We start from the raw sequence: 22,736 nt of genomic DNA, 5'->3' as shown, positions 1-22,736 counted from the left end.
TGAACAACCCCAACTCTCAGCCTGTCCTCACAGCAGAGGTGTTCCATCCCTCTGGTCATTGTTGTGGCCCTCCTCTGGACTGTCTCCAACAGGTCCATGTCTTTCCTGTGCTGAGGGCTCCAGAGCTGGACACAGGACTCCAGGTGGGGTCTCACCAGAGTGGAGTAGAGGGGCAGAATCCTCTCCCTCGACCTGCTGGCCACTCTTCTTTGGATGCAGCCCAGGATACGGTTGGCCTTCTGGGCTGCGAGCGCACATTGCTAACTCATGACCAGCTTTTCATCCTCCAGTACCTCCAAGTCCTTCTCAGCAGGGCTGCTCTCAATCCCTTCACCTCACAACCGTTATTGATACGAGGGGTTAAAATAGAACCATCTCTTTTTTTTTTTTCCTCCAGTGAGTGTAAAATATTGTTTTAGAGAAGGATCAGACCAAACTGGAAGAAAAATTTGGCTAAAAGACTAAAGATTTTTTTTTGGTGGTGAGGAAGCAGGAGAGAGATTGAATGCCATGGAAAGGGAATGGAACAGCTATTCTATTCTTGTCAAATGCTGTATGCTTTTATTATGATTAGAAGTTTTAAAAATACAGTCACAATGTAAACTGAGGCAGAATGTATCAGAAAGAATAGAATGAATAGAAGAGAGATTTAAATCATCAGCTTGTGGGTATCTCTCACTCTTTAATATATGAATGTTATCATGAAAGCACACATGTTGATTGAAAAAAAAGTATTATTACTTATATTACAGTAAACTCAGTTTCTCATTAAAGAATGTTAGTTTTGAAACTTAACATTCTTCCATGCACTGAGAACTTTAGGATTTTATTGAATTAAGGAGTCTAGTTCACTTGAATCATGCTGTAATTTACAGAACTCAACAATCTGTCTGTCTTTTTGTGCTTTCCTGTTGTTTAACTAGTCAGTCTTACTTGAACTAACCTGTTACTCTATTTAATATTTATTACAGGCAGACTGTTACATGCTTTTGATGGGCATTTCCAGTTATTTGTTCTAAAGCACCACAGCATTTACACATGCACAAAAGACTTCTTTGTACATTAAAATCCTTTATTATGGTATAGAACATCATTTAGACAAATTGTTTTGACACCTACAAGATAAGTAGGCTGAATGTGTCAAATTTTAAAACAACCATGAAGCAACTGACAAAATGCCTTTTCTTCACATCACTTTGGAGGTCAAATTGAGACTGAAGTGGAATCTACATATTCAGGACTTCAAGAATCAACAAGTTAGTACAGGAAGGACACATTTTTCAATTTTAAAACATCTTCAGTTTATAAAATGTTCTATAGTGTAGCAATAGTGGTGGATTTTGGTGGACTCTATCCAAGCAGTAGTGACAATTTTTAATGGATAGACAGGTAATTTGAGTCCTTCTATTTTACATGTCTCCTGGAATTTTAAGACTGGTGGAGAAACAATTTTTTTCTTGGCAGAAACTGGTGGAATTCTGGGATGGAATTTCTACAAATGATAATAAAAGGGGAACTTAACAGATCCAGGACAACTGGCTAGCTTAATGGAGGAATCTTTTGTGGATTTATTAGATCATGTTTATAAGAGAGCAAATTAATGACTGCTTACTTTCATTTCAGTGGTGCAATTTGCTTTTTATCTCTAGAAACATAAACCAACTTAATTCATTAATCTTAAATATACAGCATTTTTCACATCAATTATTTTCAAATATAATTTAAATTAGAAAATCCATCAAATATAAAAATATGTATATATAGTTATCTATGTATCCCTATCCCTGGAAACATTCCAGGTCAGGTTGGACGAGGCTCTGAGCAACCTGATTTAGTTGAAGATGTCCCTGCTCATTGCAGGGGGTTGGACTAGATGGCCTTTAAAGGTCCCTTCCAACCCAAACTATTCTATGATTCTATGAATGTAGTTCTAATTATATCTGTACCGATGTAGATAAATTGATATAATTTAAAAATAAAAACATAAAAATTGGCAGATTTACTTAATAAATTTGATATTGACTTGTTGACTCCAGAGTCTGTTATTTCCATTACCTGTGACATAAGTGGAGTAAAGAGTTGCTTTCTGATTTTTTTTTTTTTAATTATTACTATTATTTTTAATGCTGATTTTTGCATTGGGAGTCTCCAGTTAAAAAGTAAAGAGTTTCTTATGCTAAGAATTCCAATAGAAATTTTAAAAATGTACTAGTTTAAAATGGTTTATACCCAAGAAAGAAAGGAAAAATAAGATTTTCTGGAATAAAAAATGTAGTTGAATAGTGTATTCTGTGCCAAAGACTAGACTGCAGCCTAATCACTCTTACATTCCTTTCAATATGTAACAAGAGGATGAGCAAGATCTGGAGTTTAAAAATGGTGTAAATAAATAGTAAGGAGGTATTTATTTATTTTTTTATTTCACAGATGAGTTTACTTTCAGAAAGAGTACCCACTCCTGTAACTGGTGCGGACTCAGCTTCGTCATTAAGTCTAGAGTCAAAAAATGTGTAAGTTGATGCTTAATTTATGCACATGTACAAGTATGAATGCACACTGCTACTTTATCCACAAGTGAGGACCTCATAACCATATGTCTTTTTGCCAAAAGCATAGTGGTATGTAGAGAGAGTGAAGACATCCCAGCATAGGTCTCAGAGTTACAAAATTGTTCTTGACCTTTCGGGATTTTCTTGACTTATAGAGTTGTGTCTAATGTATGTAGAATTGACTTACTTGATTCTCTCTGACTACAGAAATTTGTTTAAGGAAAATGTGAATTAGAAAGCATAAAACTAAATAGCTGTCAGGTTTATCTTACGGCTTTGACGTGGTGTTAAAACGCTCTTCTGCTGAATAACATCTACACCTTCAAAATATTATGTAGCAAGATTGGCAGCATTCTGGCTGAAAGCCTGATACATATTAAGTGAAAGGCATCCTTCCTTTTATATTAAAACTTAATGTCCTTTTATAGAAGTTTGTATGCATTAAGATGAGAAATATTCAAATATTTTTGAGCCTGAAAATTCAGGGTGATGTTGGTGTTAGTGCAGAACCTAGTTAATTAGGTATATTCTTGTTTATACTTTACTGTAGATTTCATGTATAATTTGCAAAGATACCTCAAAAGTTATTGCTCTAGTCTATGGTGATGGCATGTGAACTGGTTATAGCAATTCAATTCTAGTGGTAATAAGAGATTTAGGAATGCAGAGCTTGTCTGAGGAGGCTGTTAGTAATCACTTCCATTGATGTAAGCTACAGTTTCCTCCTAGCATCTAGATTTTCCATTTAACTATGGAACAAGACATGCTGATATATTTCTGGGTGAAGTTTTTGCTTCTGAACGTGATATGACAGGGATTCTGCAGGAGAGGTGATTAAAGTTTGGGGTAATGGTTGACTGATACGAGAAAAACTGCATGCTGCTTTCTGGTGATAGGAGTCAGAAATGAGAACTGGAGATGAGAATCCAGTTAGCAAATGCTGTTAGAGAAGCAGAATCACAAGAGTCTAGTGATACCTGCAGAGATGGTACCTAGTCAAAGGTGATGTAATTGCTTCACTTTTCATTTTAGGGTGTAGAATATTTTATAGGGCAGAGGGTATCGTCATACTTTATTCTTGCAATTGCTGTTCTTTCTGCCATGTCTGTAGAAAATACTTTCCATTTACTGCTGTTAGTACGTGAAGCTATTGTGTATATAAGTCATAATTCTGTACTAATCTCTAGCAGGACCCTTGATCTCCTCAGATGTGAGTTATTATTAGTTCCTCATAGTGTTTTTATATTGGTGGGAAATTCTGTGCCTGCTTTGCCAATTTGTAACTGCCACATTAATACTTCAAAAGACTTGTCTAGAATCAGATAGTAAGTCATAAGTACATTTAAGGATGGCATAGGTCTTTTGGGTTCCCCATTACATCATCTTTCTGTTCTGTGTTCCTCCCTAACCTTAGTTTTGCCAGGATGGGTTTGAACATTTATACAAAACACAGTCTAATACATCTAACTTTCTCAAATGCTTTTTTTAAACTAACATAGACTCATAGAGTAAACAGAGTCCAGTGAATGAAGTGGTGTTGTTTTTGAAAGTTACAAATTGTAGTTTTTCTTCTTTTTCCCATGCTTTTTTACATCTCTCTTTAATTATTATTTTGCTACTCTTGCAGTTTGTTATGGGAACAGACTTTGTTAGATGCCTTGCTAAATTTTTCTGCCACACCCAAAGGACTATTTCTGCTTCATAGTACAGGTGTCATGAATGATTGTGTGAACTTTATGTTCAACAGTTTATCAAAAAAACTCCAGGTAAGCATTACACAGTTTGTACAGTTTTTCTTTCTTTTAATGATTGTAATAAAATAAAGAAGAAAGAAAACAATAAGAAAATAAACCCAGAAACCATTGTGTCACTTAATTTTTGCAAAAATTAATTTAAAATGTAACATCATCTTTGATATTGGTGCCACACTGATTTAAGTTTGTTCGATGTTACTCATCTTCAGAATGTCAGGCATACATTTATTTTTTTCTGACTTTTTACTGTAAAGTTTGGAATGCTAAGCAAAGTATTTTTTCTTTTTTTTTTTCTTTGAAGTGCAAATTTTTCTAGACCATGTTGGTAGGTGGTGTTGAAATCTAGATATACTAGACAATACTTGAAATGTAACCAAAAATTAGATAATATGCATTTTAGGAGAAGTAACATAATGTTACAGACATCCTACTGAATGTGTGCAAAAAACCAATGTTTTTGTTCTTTGCTGATGTTGCATGTCTCAGCCATAGTATTTTGCATTTAAATTTTGATAAGACACTTGATAAAGATGTTTGGTTTGGAATCTAACCCTGATAAGTCTGTAGAGGATGATATCTATGAACTGTTCAAGTCTAACCATAGTGAACTAAATTCTGTAAACAAGTGTAGGAAAGATCAATATTGAAGAGATCATTTGAGAGTTTCATGCCCTCTGAATAACTAACACTGTGCTTTTATATTTGTTACAGCAGACAAATGAATATGAAGATTTTGATAACAGAGCGATTGTTACACAAATCGCAACAACACCAACAGGTGCAGTAGCTCTACAGAGTTCAGGTAAATTGAAGAACGGTGATGTTATGAATATTTCCATGCTGTAGCCTTGCATATTAGAAAAAGAAGGTGAGAAAGATGTTAAAGATGGACTGAGTGGAATAATTACGCACTATCAGCAAAGACTGCTTAAATGTCTATTGATTTGATCTTGATGGAAATTTCTCTTTCCAAATTTTAAGTCATTCACTTATGTTGGTGCAGGGTTTTGTTTTTTGTTTTCTTAAATCATGCAAAATCTTTACTTCATTGGTTTGGTTTTCCAGAAATTTCCTATATGTGCATGAAGATATTTATATGTGTTAAAAAATAAGTTGCTAACAATTTGCGAGTGCTTCTTATTGATCTGTAGATCAGAATTAATAACTGCTGATTTCTGTAGTTTGTATGTACTTTTCCATGGCTACTGACTGCTCGAAGAGTGAGAAACTGCAAAGGCCTGAATGTCATGGGCACTCTTACACAATAGTGAGATGGAATTGAGATTATCTGAATTGACGATTCTTCTCATATGTCAACACATACCACAAAGGCCTTTCAGATTCATTCTCAGATAATTCAACTCTTGCCATATACCACCCAGCGGTCTAGGTAGTTGTTAAAACTAGAATCTTACCAATAAAGAAAAGCTACCATTTTAAGTTGCTAAGGAAGTCCATGAGTTACAAAAGTTGCAAATACTCTCTCTGAGTATCTAGAAGTGGCTGGTGCGTAATTAAAATCACTTGACTGAAAGACAGGAAAGGCAGGCAAATTCTGCCAGTCAAGGAAACCTATCGTTAGTTGCTTATTATTTTTGCCTATGGGATCTTTCAGAAAGCAGGGAGCAGATCTCCTTGAGGAATAACCCATCTGTCCTGTTTAAGATTCTCAGCCAGGTTGCTCCTTATGGCCCTCGGCGTCAAAGGCAAATGGTAGACCAAAAAATAATCAGCATTGATTTTCAACCTTGAGGGGAGGTTGTGTAATGTATTTAAAGTTTGTATTAAGCCTATAACTTACATTTGAAGATTTTAGTTAGATGACTATAATTTTCTATTTTAATATTTAACATTTTAAAGTCATCTAGTAGTGCTTCTCTTAAAAACAATTTTTCAGTTCTTAACTTTTCATTGTGGTATGTTTTCATTTATTAATGGGTTATAGTAAATCTATATTTTTAAAATCACAGAGCCAATACTAGCTAAACTTTGAACTGTAGCACTTAACTTGTTAAAGAAGGTCAGCAGCTCATTTACTTGGAAGATACCTTACTCTAGTAGAATTATTTTGCAAACTGTTGCTGTAGATTTTAGATTGAATATAAGCAGACTGCTGTACAAAATGTAGTTTGACTAAAGGATTGAGAATAGCAGGGAGAGTAACCCTCGGTCAGTCTGTCTTGTGAAATTTTAGTCCACAATGTAGAGAATTTTGAGAATCTGAGTTAGAATTATGATGTAAAATGTTTTTTAATATGAAGATTGTTTTTCTGGTATTCTTGCCATTCTCATGGTTAGAACAAAAAATTATTTTAGGTTTTATAAAGGCACTTGTAACTGAATTATGGGCTCTTTTGGAGTGTGGAAAAGATGATGTGAGGATAACCCAACCCAAATCTACTCCAGTTGACCCTATTGACCAAAGCTGTCAGAAGGTGAGAAATTACTTAATCGTCTGTATTGGCATGGAAAAAATAGTGCTGTATTTCACATAAGATGGTACATACCTTTCTGTAAATTTTCATTGCCACTATACCTGCCCCTTCACATGCAGAAAAATTAGTGTAATATACTATTCAAATGATGTCTGATCAAAAGAATTCTTGTGCTACATGGCAGGTCACAATGCCAAGGATCCATTAAAGTCAATATAAAATAGTAAATAACAATCATGACAAAAGTGAAAGTCTTAAAATACTGGCTATCAGTTCATGTCTCTGATTACTGTAGTAATATCAGGGAGAGTGATGTGTTTTAGATTATGCTATGTCTAGATTTTAGAATTATGTGATAACAAAAATATAATAATTTTCAAAATTGCTTCTACAATTTGATAGATAATACATCTTTCACAGACACTACTGCCCTTTTAGATTATATAGACACCTGCTAGGGTTTGCAGTCTTAATTTGGGCAGCTCTATTTATGTCAAGTGCAGCCTACAAAGAAGGATAAGAACAAACTTAAAGTAAATGGCAAATAATTATTAAAGATATTTGGTTATACTTAACTGATTAACATTCCCTTTTCCCCCCTTTTTTCTCTTTCTCTAGTCTTTTCTCTCTCTGATAAACTTGCTCACTTACCCTGCAGTTTTTGAGCTCCTGAGTAAACAAGATATACCAAATAAACCAATGTATTCACTTCGTGAAGTACCTACAGATATTATTGTAAGTATGGTTTTTATTTTGAAAGAAAAATAAATACTTCTGTGAAGACATTTTTCCTGAGAAAAAGCTACTGTAATAATAGAGTAAGGTTTTTCTTTTTACTGAAACAATTTGAAATTTTGTGCATTTTGTATTATATACAGCATGAGGGCAGCATATGCATGTATCACTTCAAGTTAAGCTAAATTTTCATTTTGAAATCTAAAAATAATATAAAATTTGATGCTTAAATTAAAGATCCTCTTTCCTGGCTTGTGTTAGAATTGAATTTTTCCATGGAAAAAAAAAAAGTGGCTTACATAAACAGCTCTGTATGCGCATGCAGTTACATGCTGGAAAATCCCTATACTTGTATTTTATATAGTATAGCTCTATCACACTATCTGTGGATTTAAATGAAAATTTAAAACAAAACAAAACCAAACCTCAGGCTTTGTTAATAGCACACATGATTCACACTTGTATCACTAAATGTAAAGTTACTGGTCAAGGCATATTTCAGTCCGAAGAAAAATAGGATTACCATTTCTGTATTTAGTATTAGTTTGTATTAGTTCATCCAACTGCCATGTCTTAGTGTTTTTTTTTTTTTTCCCCAGGTACAAGGCACAGGCAAATTTAATCTGTGACCTTGACTGGCAGTTAAAATCAGATTTTTTTTTTCGAATTAGCTAGCGCTTTGAATTGCTGTTGTGTTAAAGTGTTTGTTTAGCACAAGCTCTGGATTGGTGGTAGTTTAAATTGTTTAGACAGCGTATATCATAGTAGTGTATGTTATGTTTGGAAAGGATTTTTGTGGATCTTTTTTGTAGCACTGTTTTGGTGATTTCAGGAGAAAATGGGATGATAAATTTAATTTTTCCATTCACTCCATGTTAGTGTGTCCACTGATAGATAGTTCTGTTCAGTCATCAAGTTTTCTGAGGCACTAGGAGCAGGGGAGATAGATGTATGTTGAAGGTGATACATATTTGAGAACTTTCAGATTGGCATAGATGTTAAGTAACGATTTTTGTGTCTTTTGAAAGCCTATGTTGTTCAGGCTTTTGAGGCACTTTTTTTGATGCAATTCTCTAGGTTTCCAGAAATAGCAATACTGATACAATTGTTCAAAGTTCCCTGAACAGTTACAGATGTTTTGGGTGGGGTTTGTCTCACTTAACTGCTGTGCAACAGTGGGTTTTGTAAGCCTAAGCTAGACATCAAAGATTATGTAGTTAACAGAAGGGAAATAGTTAGTTTACCTAATGTTAATTAACATATAATGGCTAAGTCTAAGTACTCAGAAGAATTCTGGGATTAAGCAGACATATAGATTTGTTATAACCACATTTTTGAGCAGTGATTACAAAAAGCCAAAGATAAAAAAATTTACCAGATGTAACTATGGTTAGAAAACAAAGTAAAAGCGATTTCGGTGCCGCTAGGAGATTTGGTTAGAAGACCTAATTGCTCTGTGTGCTTCATTTTTCTATCTTTCTGGATCATGCCGCATTGCCACAGAATCTGACTTGTAATATTTATGCTGAACTATATTTAATAATGCACAGAACTTCATCATCTTTGTATGACCTTTATTTCTTAAACACAGGATTTAAACACTTTTCCCTCCTTTGTATTTTTGGCTAACTAGTTGCATCATTATCAGCTGAGCTTCTACTGCTTTTAACTGTTGACTAATCAGATTTATATTCTGTGTACTTTAAGAAAATTTTTCTTGATACATGCCAGGTTCTTTTTACTCTGTTTGCCATATAAAAATATTTTAGAAAATGGAGCAGATGAATGAGGGTCCTTCCACCTGCCTCTACTCTTCCTTTGAGAGGTACTACAGTGCACATATGTAAGGGAATCTAGCTCGAAAGGTACCCACCAGTTCTGTAGCTTTGAAAGACATGTTTAAGCAGATTAATTTTTTTTTTTTCAGTGATTATGGAGGATTTAATATTTAGATGGTGTATCTTAGGTATTCAAAGTAGATGTCTCTCTACCTGTAATATTTAAGCTACGCTCTGTAGTTGAGCAGTGCAGGTTTAGCTGCACTTTTTTCTTATCGGAACTTGTGTTGAACCTTGTTCACTGTCTTCCTTCTTAATATCCCAAATTAGAGCTTGGTCTGCTTTCTCAGTAGTCCTCTCTGTATGCCTACTCTTTCTACTCTTGCAGGCTCCAAGCTTTGATATATAGATGAGAGAAGGAGGTTGTTGCCAGAGAAATATCCCTCGGCATTTAAATCTTTGCACGTGCAAATATCTAAAAAGCCTTAAACCCCAAACAAAACAATTGCTTGTATTACTGATTTTATGAACAGCCCTGAGGTCCGAGTTGAATTGTGAATTTTATTGTGAACGTATTATGTGGAAAGAGTAGATTCTTCACAGCCCTCTCCCCTACCACCCCAAAAAAACCTAATAGAGAAAATACAGTTTCACTGTATTTTAAATAACAATGCGTTTTATGAAGACAGTGTACTTTGACAAGTTCTAGATATTTTTTTATACTACTTGAAGTTTTAAGTGTGGTGTTTTCTCTCTGTTGACAAACAGAGCTTTGGTTGATTTCATGACAATATGGATCCTAACTTTTTTCTCATATCATATTGAAATGACTCATTGATCTAGCCAGTCGAATAATAACACTCTCTGCTGTCTCTGGGACTGTACTTCTTAAATGTGGAGAAAATAAAAGTTTGGATTTAATCCAAGTTAAATAAAGCCTGTAGGGACTTTGTTTCTTCTGACCATAGGACAGCCATCTGTCTTTGAGACGATAACATCAGTGAATGTTTTTATGCATATCTTAGTCTTTTAATGAAGTTACTTCTTCAGAAGCAGTTTGGATAGGCAGTGAACCAGAGGGGAATATAATTAGGTTGAATTTGTGGAAGAAGTGAGAAGCAGCCACAGGTCATTGTCTATTACATGAGATGCTGTAGGATGAAAGATGTAAGCCTCAGCAACCAAGCCAAGCCTTGTTACACTGAAAATAAATGGCTGTGTTTTGAAGCATGTAGTACTAAGTAGTGTTAGAAAGGGGATTATTAAAGGATTTGCTGTTCTTTTCATTAGAATAGATGTATACACGTTTCAAACATATAAAAAAAAACAGGTTAACATTTTTGTTGTGTTTTAATACTAAATAAAAACTAGACTACTTGATATGCTAGGATCTTTTTGTATGTTTAGTAATTTTTTTTTTTAACAGATTTTTTTTCCCCTCCCCCAACTTTCTGTATGGTTTCGTATTTTTTATTAACTGAGACTTTTTTCCCCCCTAAGCTTCTGTATGGTTTCTTTTTGCCATTGACTTTTACAGTGGAAAGCACTTATTACATAAAAAATATAGTAAACATCCCTATGAAACTATTATGGGCAAAAAATATAAAATCATACATGATTTTTTTACATTTGTCTTCGTTTGGCAGGATATCATTGACAGACTTATAATTTTGAATTCAGAAGCTAAAATTCATTCCTTATTCAATTATGAACAATCACATATCTTTGGTCTGAGGTAAGATGCTCATTTTCTATTCTCTGCTCACATTAACTAAATAGGATATAACATGCTTGGCTGTGTTGCTTCTGATAAGATAACATTGTTTGTTTTTTATTATGCATGCAGGTGAAATTCCCCTTTTTTTTTAACATAAGAAGATAAACTGAAAAATGGCCTACAAAATGAGAATAGCAATGAATCTAATTTTATTACTCGTAAATGGATATATTGTAATATCATAACCAGTAATAGAAATTGCATGTTGTTATTTTGCCTAGTTGATTGAAAAGAACATGTGGTACATCCATTGTAGTGCATAAACAAAAATCATACTGAAATACTAAAATAAACAAAGTATTTTTTACCATGTTTATATCAGAGTTCGGCTTATCTAGTCTACCTGTACTTAAGATTATTTTTTTTAATGTGTGGTTTAATTATCACCAATTTCACCAAAACTTATTTTGAGAAGGAGCATAACATTTGATCCCAAATATTTCTAGAACCTGAAGGAACACTTTAAAATATGCTCACACTGTCATGCTCATGTTTTGTAATATTAAGTACTTTATAATATTTTAAAAAACAAACTAGTTTCTGCAATTTTTTCAGTTTTCCAAAGTTGAATATATAAATCGTTGAATTCACAGTTTTGTTATGAACGTATTTTGTGCAATTGAAATAAAAGACCTGCTGGATTGTACTTCGTAGTATGGAAAACTTTGATAACCTTGCTTGGGCAAGATACAGCCTGATTGATCAAGTACTGCAACATTAGCTTTCTGCAGGTGTATTTGTACTTTGGTATCACAGTAAAATTATTTCATATTACGTATGAATAACCATAGGATATGGTATAATTTGTTGGTAAGGATAAGCATGGAGGAGATGGACAATGGCAGAATTTGGCATTGGGAGATCGATGATTTTGTCTTATAAATCAGAATTTATAAATGCTGTTTTTGAGGAAATCTCTACTTGGGTAGGAAAGAGAAGTCCTAAAGTGAAATATGAAAAATAAGGTACTATTCATCAGTTGGGATTATACTGACTCCATAAAAAGCTTGACAGAACTCTCATTGATTTAATTAGGGATAAGGGAAAATGAGATGTTTTACAGTTTAAAAGAATAGTTTGCTTTTAGATTGTGTTCTACCACTATTATTATTTATTCTACCATTATAAGATAAAAGAACAGATTTCTCCTGCAATGATATTAGGAACCGTTGTAAGATATAGGCAAAAATTCAAGCTGATTTCATAGGCACTTGACTTCCATTTAAGGCAAGACTGGTACAGAAATACATGGATCATGTGTTGAATGCTTACAATATTTTTAATAAGGCCTATACCTTGTGAAGCAATGGAAGTATAGATAAGATGAGCTGTAGTAATGACATTTTCTGCTGGACACTGACAATCAAAAACAATGTGAAAATGCAGTCAAATTGCCAGATTTCAAGAAGAGATTAAGTAGTATTTTCAGTGTGGGAACCTACTCATAAAAATGATAGATATCTTAAGTAGTAATCAAATAAACGAAAGATTCTTAAAACATTTAAATATTATTTTCAATAGAGGCTTTGTATTCTGCAGGGACTTTTGCAATCTCAGGGATACCTAGAAACTTGTATTTAACTTAATTTTTAATGCTTCTGGGTGTTTCTGGAATTGGTCATGCTTACTATATTGTTTACAGTATTAAGACTTGCAAGAAACCCTAGGCTATATTACCGGAATATGAGAAGTATACAGTTCATTTTAAATACCTTTTGAAACCAAGTTCCATGAGCTTTTCTGTGAGTGCTGCTGACTGGCAGATGTTTGTGTTCTGTAAAGTGAACCTTGCTTTGTGTAGTTGGTTTGCTCCTTGACCAAATAACCAAATTCAGCAGCAGTTAGATCAAATATTATCAGATGCTTAACAGATCTGAAAATTCAAGAAGTTAATTAGAGAAAAAAAATCTACATTTCTCCTTGCTGCTATGTAGAAATAAATATTTAAATGTTTATGACAACTGCAACATTGAAAAACCGAACAGTTTTGTGACTGAATGATTTTAGTGAAATGTTTGTCTAGCAACACTTCTTTCTGCTAGACTTAATACCAATAGTACAGCCAAACCCACACTCTTTAATTGTTCACAGATCTACACAGCTGTATGCTTTGTTATTTGGTCAGGTGTTATTGTACATGTGGCTCACCCAGAGCTGAGTGCTGAACTTCAGATCTGTTTAACTTACAGGTTATACTCTGAGGTCCTGTAACCCACTTTTATTGTTGAAGAGAGTTACAAATTTGCTTACTTGAATGTTAAGCAACTTCTGCAATTTATGTGTATACCATGCTTCAGTGACTTAAAATTATTTTGGACTGGCTGTGTAGCTATATATAAAACTTAAAATATATGGGTATTTCCATAGTCTGTTTAATTTAAAATGCACAGGTATATCTATTTACGTTTTTAATGTTAATACTGCATTTTCTGGTGGATGATTGTTTTCATTTTGAATAAGTATGAATTCTGAATTGTTAATTTGAAGGACAGTCCTGCAGAGGCTCTGCTGTAAATTTTCCTTCTCCAGCTTGCCCGCTCTGAAAAGTGGTGTGCGTGCAGTAGAAATCAAAGGGAAAACGCAGGGAAGCTTGATATGGTTTTGCATAGCCGGTATCTCTGTCTATAAAGAATGCTCCCTAGACTCCCATACAGACTAGGTCCTGTGTGATCAAGGTAAAGTACTCCATTCCACACCAAGCCTAGTCCGAGTCTATCTTTTTGTAATTCTTAACTTGGAGTTATCTTGGCCTGGGATTATTCTTCAGTAGTTTCACAGACACTGATTTGGTATTCCTTTAATTGCAGCTATTGCGTACTTCTAGGACAAGTTTTATTCACTTGAAGGTCCTTTTCAACTCATTTAAAAAAATCATTATTGCTATTATTAATAAGAGATAATAATAGAAAAGTGAAAGCATATAGACACTTACTAATTTATGTATAGAAAGATTTTCAAACTGTCAGTTCGACTTTCAACTTCAAAGCAGATTCGTACTTTGATTCAGGAAGTCTCTCAATCAGCCAATACTGGTTGCTAAAAGAACACTGAAGGCTGTCTCAGCCACCCTGAAAATCTGGATGTACAGGAACCTATGCAAAAATTCTCAGTAGTCTTTTTTGGCTTAGAAGATTCTGAACTTAAGCTGCTGTCAGAGCACAAATCCTAAAGAAAGGAAATTCACAGCAGTAATTAAAGTAATAAATTTTTAACATACTAAACGCAGAGAATTTTCTTAATTTAATGAACAGCTTTATTTCTCTGATACAAATGTATTTATTCATCATATCTTATAAGGTATTGGATGTGAGAAAGAACAATTATCATAAAGGTGTGACACTAGAGATCTTAATCGCCTCCCTTTCAAGGCCAAGCTCTTTGAATCTCTGTAACATATATTAACAAATGAATTAAGTAAACAGCAGTAACATACTTTTTCTTTCAGACTGATGAATTATATGGTATCAAGGCAACTTATCTAGTATTTCAGTACAATGAATGAATCCATGAGTTGAGTTTTTACAGCCAGCTAAGAAAATATATGCATAATACAAATTTTCAAAGCCTCTGCCTAAAGCTTTATTCAAGCATTTACATATTGCTGTTCTCTCTATTGAGAAACTGAGTTTTCTGGGAATGTTAGTGACCCTGTGTTGTTAGCTGGATTAAAGTGTGTCAAAGTACCAAATTTTTACCTTTGATAACCAACACCCTACCCCTAAAAAGTATCAATAGTCCAAAATAAATTCAAAGATACTCCGTCAGTGTTGGCTTGCATAAAAAACAGAAGGAGAAACAGCGTTACTGGGAATAAGCATAGACTGTGGACAGTGGGAGGGGATCAGAGTTGGTTTACAGGCAGCTTTGCAAATATTCCCCTCATTTAACAGAGTATTTTATAACATATACTGTTCCTGGAAATTTTTTTCTCTCTTTTTTTTTTTTTTTTTTTGGTGGATATATGTTAGTATGGCAGGAATAGGCATTGGGCCCCTCACTACAAGAAGGATGTTGAGGTGCTGGAGCGTGTCCAGAGAAGGGCAACGAAGCTGGTGAGGGGTCTGGAGCACAAGTCTTATGAGGAGCGGCTGAGGGAACTGGGGTTGTTTAGTCTGGAGAAGAGGAGGCTGAGGGGAGACCTTATCGCTCTCTACAACTACCTGAAAGGGGGTTGTGGCGATGAGGGTGTTGGTCTCTTCTCCCAAGTAACTAGTGATAGGACAAGAGGAAATGGCCTCAAGTTGCGCCAGAGGAGGTTTAGACTGGATATTAGGAAAAATTTCTTCACTGAGAGGGTGGTCAGGCATTGGAACAGGCTGCCCAGGGAGGTGGTGGAGTTGCCATCTCTGGAAGTGTTCAAAAAACGTGTGGATGTGGCGCTTCAGGACATGGTTTAGGGGACATGGTGTGGTGGTTCTGGATTAATGGTTGGACTTGATGATCTTAAAGGTCCTTTCCAACCTAGTGATTCTGTGATTCTGTGAGTACTTTAAGTGAAAAAAAACCCCTTTCTTTGGCTGTCTTACATACATATGCCACTATTGAATTTTTTTAATTTTTTTTCCTCAGTGTCTTATTTTGGCCATAAGTTAATGAAACTCCTAAGTATTGTGAGGTCAAAAGATCTTTTGTATGTACATGCTGTATCAGAAAAATCTTTGTTAGCCTCACACTTGCTCACTGAAATGCCTCATGCTAGTGGGCGTCAAGCAACAAGGGCAGCATTCTGTTCAAGAGTTTGGCTTTCTGCAGGAAAATACCTGGAAAACTCTGAGAGTAAATCATTTTACTTCAGATATGCAAATTGGGACTGTTTAATTTTAAAGACACAATTTGCTTGCTTAGCATTAGAGATATCTGAAGATAACCTATTTTGTAGAATCGTAATTTGAGCTGCAATGAAAAATAGATTTATTTTAGGCCTGTGTAATGTAAGGCTGAAAAAGGAGTACTTATTACAATGCTCTGTGTGAATCATCTAAATACATTTATGTTTCTGGAATTACAGAGAATTGTAAATATTAGCCTAAGTCACATGTTCATCAGTATCAGCCCCAGGATTGTAGAGCTACAGATAGAAAAAGAATATCGGCTTGATATTTTCAGATTTGTATAATAAATATTTTGACATTGTTAAGTCACATTTTTTGTCATATGAAATACCATGCTGAATATGTTTTTTTCTTATAATACTTGTTTTCTTGCTTGCTGAATTGGTGCAGGAGGTCATAAAAATGCATTGCATCTATTTCTGTTGGCCTATGAAACTGGTAAGAGAAAGATTTACGAAAGAGAATTTAAATGGCTTACACTATACTGACATCAAAATCCATCAGCGTCTTGAAATTTGCCTCAAAGCAATATGTATTAGTCAAAATTTCATCTAGTGCACTCCAGTGAAATCCAGGTGAATGAATTAAATTCTACAGGAGCTGGGAGATAAACAAGCATGTGATAGGCAAGAGATAACTGTGGTTTTAGGAAATACAGAATAAACACCCAGATGATTTTTTTTTTCATCTGCATTGTAAACACACCCTCTTCTATATAATTGCATTTTAATAATGAGGTAGATTCAGCATATGAAATATTTTTTTCTCTTAATTGTACTTAATTATATGTATTGTTGATTAAGAGAATGTGTGATTTTAATGATTGCAACACACTGGAAGGAGCATTAGTTATTTGTTTCTAAAGGTAGAAGATAAAAAATCTTGATTATTCTTTTTCCTCGGGTCAACATGCTATTTAGATTTATCCCTCTTTTCCTTTTCCCATTCCCGTATTAAAAAGCATTATGAGTAGCAGAAGCTTTTTGAAAATGTTTGTACGTAATTCTTTAAAATCTCGTTCATTATAAACTGAAGCAAGACTTCTAATTTAAAACTGGTTTTAAACATATTCAATTTCCCCTCTAGAAAACATGGCATTATTTTACTAGTTTCATGTTTCCTTTTCCATCTTCCTTGAAGAGCCCAAAACAAAGCTGTACCTCTTGCTTTCCACATATCTTTCTTTTAAATATACTGCTGTAGCCCGTGAACACTGTTGTCTAATGTCACATATGAATCTTTTTGATCACTAACATTTGAATGACTGGCTGGTACATCTACTCTTGCAGCAAGATTCATGGTGCTATTGGCTGGATGTACTAAAGAAACCCTTCTTGTGCTGCATCCTGTGGCATTCAACATTCTTATGTCTCTGAATGGAAGAAAGCTGTGTTCAGAGTGTTCCTCCTCTTGCAGGAAGGGAGGAGTGTGGGGATAGAGGGGGGGAATTGGACTGAACAGTATTTCTTTCTTCCCCTGAATCTGCCAGATTTGAATTCTCTTATGTTGGAAACATGACATGAATGACTAGGTAGTCCTCCATGTTTTTTCTACCAACCCTTTTTCAATTAATAAGGAGAATTGATTGAATTAATAATTAATTAATGACCCATTTTCTATTATTTTAAGTGCATTTTCTGTTTAGTAAGTGATATACAGTTCTTCAGAAACGAACTTCTTCCAAGTGTGCACGCTGGATGTGTGTGAGGGATGTGTGTAGTGACCACTGGAGAGTGCATGTGTCCTGTAAATCTTTGACCCCTGTTTAATAATCCAAAGGTAAAAGAGGACAGGGTCTACATTAGTAGAGATGGGGTTTTGCAACAGGATTATGTTGGCATGCTTCTAGGTCATGTACTTATACAGTTAGTTCAGTTTTTTGTTAGTTTATATGGTAATAGAATTTTCTTAAGTTTATTAATTTAAAACGATTTATAATTAATAAAATAGGAACAGCAGATTCTGTGATAGGATTATGTCACTTATTTGTTGATGTTTTTTTTTCTTTACTTCACTGAAGGAAATTAAAATGCTTCACTTACTGCAATTTAAAATCTGCTTCACTTCTGAGTCCTCTAGGCTGACAAGTGATGCTCATGAAAAGCATTTTTGTTTAGCTAGGGAAACTCTTTTACATTAGCTATCACACTACATATGATTTGTAAGTACATTGGGTAGCTGAAATGCTGTAGGTGCTCTTTTGAAAATCTTTTCATGTGGAAAACATTGTAAGGAATACATCAGTCCCTGAGTTTTCTTACTGGGACAAACACGACTGCCCTGAGGCAACCTCGTGGATTGAGATAGAAACAGTTTAATAGGACAGCAAGAAAGAAGGAAACAACAATGGTAACAACAATAATAATACTGAGAAAGGAATGTACAAGAACAAGTGATGCCCAGTACAGCAATTGCTCACCACCCGGTGATCAATAGCCTGTTCCTGAGCAGCGATTCCCGCCCCCCGGCCAACTCAAATTTATGTACTGGGCATGACATTGTATGGTATGGAATATCTCTTTGGCCAGCTTGGTTCAGCTGTCCTGGCCGTGTCCCCTCCCAGCTCCCCGTGCACCCCCAGCCTTCTTGCTAGCAGGCCAGCACGAGAAGCTGGACTGTCCTTGACTACTTAGCGACAACTCAAAACATGAGCATGTTATCAACAGTTTCTCATCCCAAATCCAAAACATAGCCTTACGCTAGCTTCTGTGAAGAAAACCAGCTCTATTCTGGCTGAAACCAGGACAGTATTGATAAATACTCTGTATCTAGAAGGTCTCCTATTTTTCTAAACCACTATAAGCATTGTCTTCAGTGGGAAAGTCTTCTTTAGAAAGACCACATGCAGAGGCATATTCTCTCTGCTCATTAGCAGTGCCCTTTGTTCAGTCTGCAAAGGCAGCATGCAAGGCTTTGCATGCTGAAGCTTCCCAGTGCCCTTTGTGTTCTAAGACTGGCTAGGTAGCTTTCAGGGTTGTGGGTGGTTTTTTTTTTTGCTAGCCATTTGCCTCTGTCTGCTGGTCTCACACACTTGATAATTGCTGGTCGCTGTTTGGATCAGTGTTCTCATTGGAGCTCAGGCATAATGAAGAATAAATCAAATTGGTAATGTAGGCTCTGATGATAAATGCTTTGAGGTTGTCCCCCATGATGATGACACTGGAATTATTTAATAAAAATTTTGCTTTGAGTTTCGCTGTTGGTATATCTATTTATTTAGCAGGAAGGAGGTCCTGCTACTGCAAAGAGGTTTCAGTCCTCGCTTTTTCCACTTATGTTTTTAATATTGATTTTTGGGAGAGAAAGAATGACCTTACCTTTTCCCATAGATGAACTCTCTACAAATGTCATGCTGTATATTTTGCACTGGCCTGAATCAGCCATGCCTGTATCTGTTGAAGGCAGTAACTGCAAACCAAAGAAAACCTTTTACTGAAGACTCATTGAGTCCTCCATTTCAGGGTCACAGCACTGGAACACCTTATAGGCAGCATAGACACAAGCATTTCAGGTTTGGTTAACTATTGCACACTGCCTGAACACATGTATTGCTGAGATTGTGGTATAATTTAATTTGCCGGTTTCTTTTTCGCCTGTGGTGGATGGACTTCTGCTTATAGCATGAAATTTGATCTCCGTTTTCTAGGACTATGTACTGGCTGGGAGGAAGTTAATTTTCTTCATAGCACCTTACATGGTGCTGTTTTGGATTTATGACTAAAACAGTATTGATAACACACCTGTGTTTTGGCTGACACTGTGCAAGCACTGCTCAGCAACAGGGCTTTCTTTTTTTCCCCAGCAAATGGATTAGGAGAGTGCAGGAGGTTGGGAATGAATAGAGCTGGGACAGCTGACCCGAATTGACCAGAGGGGATGTTCCATACTATATAACATCATGTTCAGCAATAAAAACTGTGGGGTGGAGGGTTGGTCTTGCAGGTAGCCATTGCTTGGAGACTGGCTTGGCATTGGTCTGCTTGTGGGAGGTGGATAGTCAGTGAGCAACTGGATGATTTAGTTGCTAGCTAATCTGCCAACCCACCACAGATTGTTACATCTGCTGTGTCCAAGAATAGTATCTTGCGTCTTTCACTGCCCCCTGAGCATTTGCAGGCATCCCTGAAGTGAGGACAGAGGATCAGATTGCCTTTGGAGAGAACATATGAAAGTAAGGAAGAATAGTCTATGGGAGTGTAGTGGGATTGGGTTTACCATAATAAAGGTAGTGTTTCAGAGTGGTATGATTTGAAGTTGGGAAAAAAAAGACAATTGAGAAAATGGGAGTACAGGGAACATCATAGTATTTTGTGTTCTTAAAAGGAACTCAGAAAAAATACTGAGAAATACGATAATAAGCTATCATGGTAATGGGTGTTTTTAGCAACTTGGAGAAATTCATAGGTGGTTTAATTATATTATTTACAGGTGAAAAAATAAGAGGCAACATAAAAATTAACAAGGCTTTTTTAGCAGTTAGAATTATTTACTAGCTGTTTTATACCCCATGAAGGGCCTTCTGTTCTGCCGTAATTAAAGAAGTCATAATGATTCCACCTACCACAGCCAAGGAGACAGTCAGTTTACGTAGGTACACAGGTACTAGTTAGCATGCCCTCTTTCAGGCTAGAGATTTCTACAGTGAAGTATTAGTTGTGAAATTATAGTTGGAGGAGGAGAATCCAGAGAGCACCCTCCAAAAAAGACAGGAAGGACAGAATTCAGAAAGAAAATTGATTGCTACCATTTTTTTTTCCACATTTATGTGTTTTGATTTTTCTGAATTTCTTCAAAATTAGTGTTCTGTAAAGGATTGCCTTCAGATAACCTTTTATTTTATCTGTATTGCGGTTTGTTCCTAGGGATATGGTATATCTTATTAGTAGTTTTCACAGAATTATAGAATTGGGATTGAAAGGGAGATTGACGATTGCGTAGTCCAACTGCTCTGCTCAAAGTGGGTTCAACTAGAGAGGGCTGTGTTTAGAATATCTCCAAGCCTGCTGATCCTGCAACATCTTTGGGCAACCTGTCCTGCTGTTTCACCACCATCACAGTATGTTAAAATGGAATTTTCTGTGTTTCAATTCATGCCCATTGCCTCTTGTCCTTTCACTGGATAACGCTGAGAAGAGTCTGGCTCCATCTTCTTCAAACGCTTCTGTCAGGTATTTCTACACATTGACAAGGTCTCCCCTGAGCCTTCTGTTCTCCAGGCTGAGCAGTCCCAGCTCTCTCAGCTTCTTTTGCTAAGTCAGATGGCCCAAGCCCTTAATCATCTTCGTGGCCTTTTGCTGGACCTGCTCCAGTGCATCCATGTCACTCTTTTACTGGAGAGCCCAGAACTGGACCCAGCACTCCAGGTATGACCTCACCAGTACTGATAGAAGAGGAAGGGTCACCTCCCTCATACAACCTTCTGGCAGCACTCTTCCTTACACAGCCCAGGATGCTCTTGGCCTTCAAGGGCATGTTGCTGTCTCATGTTCAACCTATTGTCCACCAGGACTCCTAGGTCCTTGTCTGCAAATCTGCTTTCTAACTGGTCAGTTCCCAGTCTGTACTGCTGCATGGGGTTATTCCTTCCCAGGTACAAGACCTTGCATCAAAGCCTATCTTCCAATTTTCAGCAACACTTAGTTTGGGAATTCTATCTTATATTTTTAAATATTGTTTTTAAAGTAGATTGCAAAAAAATATGTTTTGATTTTATTGTATTATATATGTCATGCAGTCCTTACAGATAGGATATTGAGCTGGGTGGTCTGATCCAATTCTTACGTTCCAAACGTAATTAAAAGCAAACAAAAAAGAAATGCTTCACAGCCGTATTCAAGCATGCTTACAAATATACACAGTACAAAATGTGATTTTTTTCCATTTCAAACTTTAGTCTATATATTTATCGAAGGTAAAGCAATGGTATATTACTTTTAAGCAAATATCTGTACTACGGTGATGGCATTTTTAAATGGATTTTTCCATGTAGATGAAAATTTCATTTGAATACCCCAGCAGAGGCTGCTCATGTTAGGTCTCATATTTTGTCATTGATTCTACCACTGTCCCTTCTACCTAATTTTATTTGCTTATGTTTTATTTTATTTTTTTGCTCTGCCTCATGTACTAGAGGAGATGTTATAAGCATTCTCAGCCATCAGTCTTCTCCCAAGTGTTTTTTAAATGCTGGAAACAGGTTCTTTGCCATCTAAAGTCATCATACTTAAAAAGAAGGAATAGTCCATCTTCATAATGGTTTCAGCGCTCTTTTTGTGGATTTTTCTTCTATATAATAATTATAAAAAAATATAGTTGAACTGTCATTTCTCCTTTGATTTAGAAAAGTACTGAGAATAAAAAATGTCAGGAAATAGTTAAAATAAATAAGACTTGAAAAGGACTGAAACTGAACAGATCAAGTTATATTAAAAAAGCAACAGGAAAAAAAAAGAAAAAGACTTACTATCATCTTGACTATTTAATCATTGGCTACAACTGTGTGAATTTGCAGATGCTAAATTATCCAGAGAATGGTTTGCAGATTTTGCTATTGTCGGTAGAAGGATATTGGGAATTACATGGAAGAAAAAAAGCATTGACTAACAGACTACAAATTTCAAGCAATAAGTATTCTCTTGTTCATATCAAGTCTTAAGTGAATGCAAAATATAATGCTGATCAGACTAAGTTTATGTTGTGTTTTATGACTGTGATAAAGCAGAAAATATAAATAGCAACAAGAATGTTTAGTCATATTATTTTCCATGAACAGGAAGCCGTCAATGAAATTATTCTGTTGCTGTGTTAGAGCGAACAGATTAGTTTAAAAAAAGAAAAAAAAGTAATATGATTTGGATTGCCCTACATCAGATTTAC

The 22,736-nt window shown here is 35.4% G+C and overlaps 1 protein-coding gene across 1 annotated transcript in view; it reads left to right on the top strand.

Annotated features, from left to right (window-relative positions):
- TBC1D32 (TBC1 domain family member 32) overlaps positions 1 to 22,736 on the top strand; it is a gene marked incomplete at its 3' end in the record, with an annotated part of 90,826 nt that overhangs the window by 25,882 nt on the left and 42,208 nt on the right. The window contains exons 17-22 of the mRNA XM_081998050.1: positions 2,428 to 2,510; positions 4,177 to 4,315; positions 5,018 to 5,105; positions 6,620 to 6,738; positions 7,357 to 7,473; positions 10,898 to 10,986. Coding sequence (XP_081854176.1) covers positions 2,428 to 2,510; positions 4,177 to 4,315; positions 5,018 to 5,105; positions 6,620 to 6,738; positions 7,357 to 7,473; positions 10,898 to 10,986 — 635 coding nt within the window. The remainder of the gene's footprint in view (positions 1 to 2,427; positions 2,511 to 4,176; positions 4,316 to 5,017; positions 5,106 to 6,619; positions 6,739 to 7,356; positions 7,474 to 10,897; positions 10,987 to 22,736) is intronic.

Source organism: Phaethon aethereus (assembly GCF_964289735.1).
Source record: "Phaethon aethereus genome assembly, chromosome: 3".
NCBI lineage: Eukaryota > Metazoa > Chordata > Aves > Phaethontiformes > Phaethontidae > Phaethon > Phaethon aethereus.
Note: the sequence above shows the minus strand (reverse complement) of the source record. Positions and strands in the feature narration are given on the sequence as shown.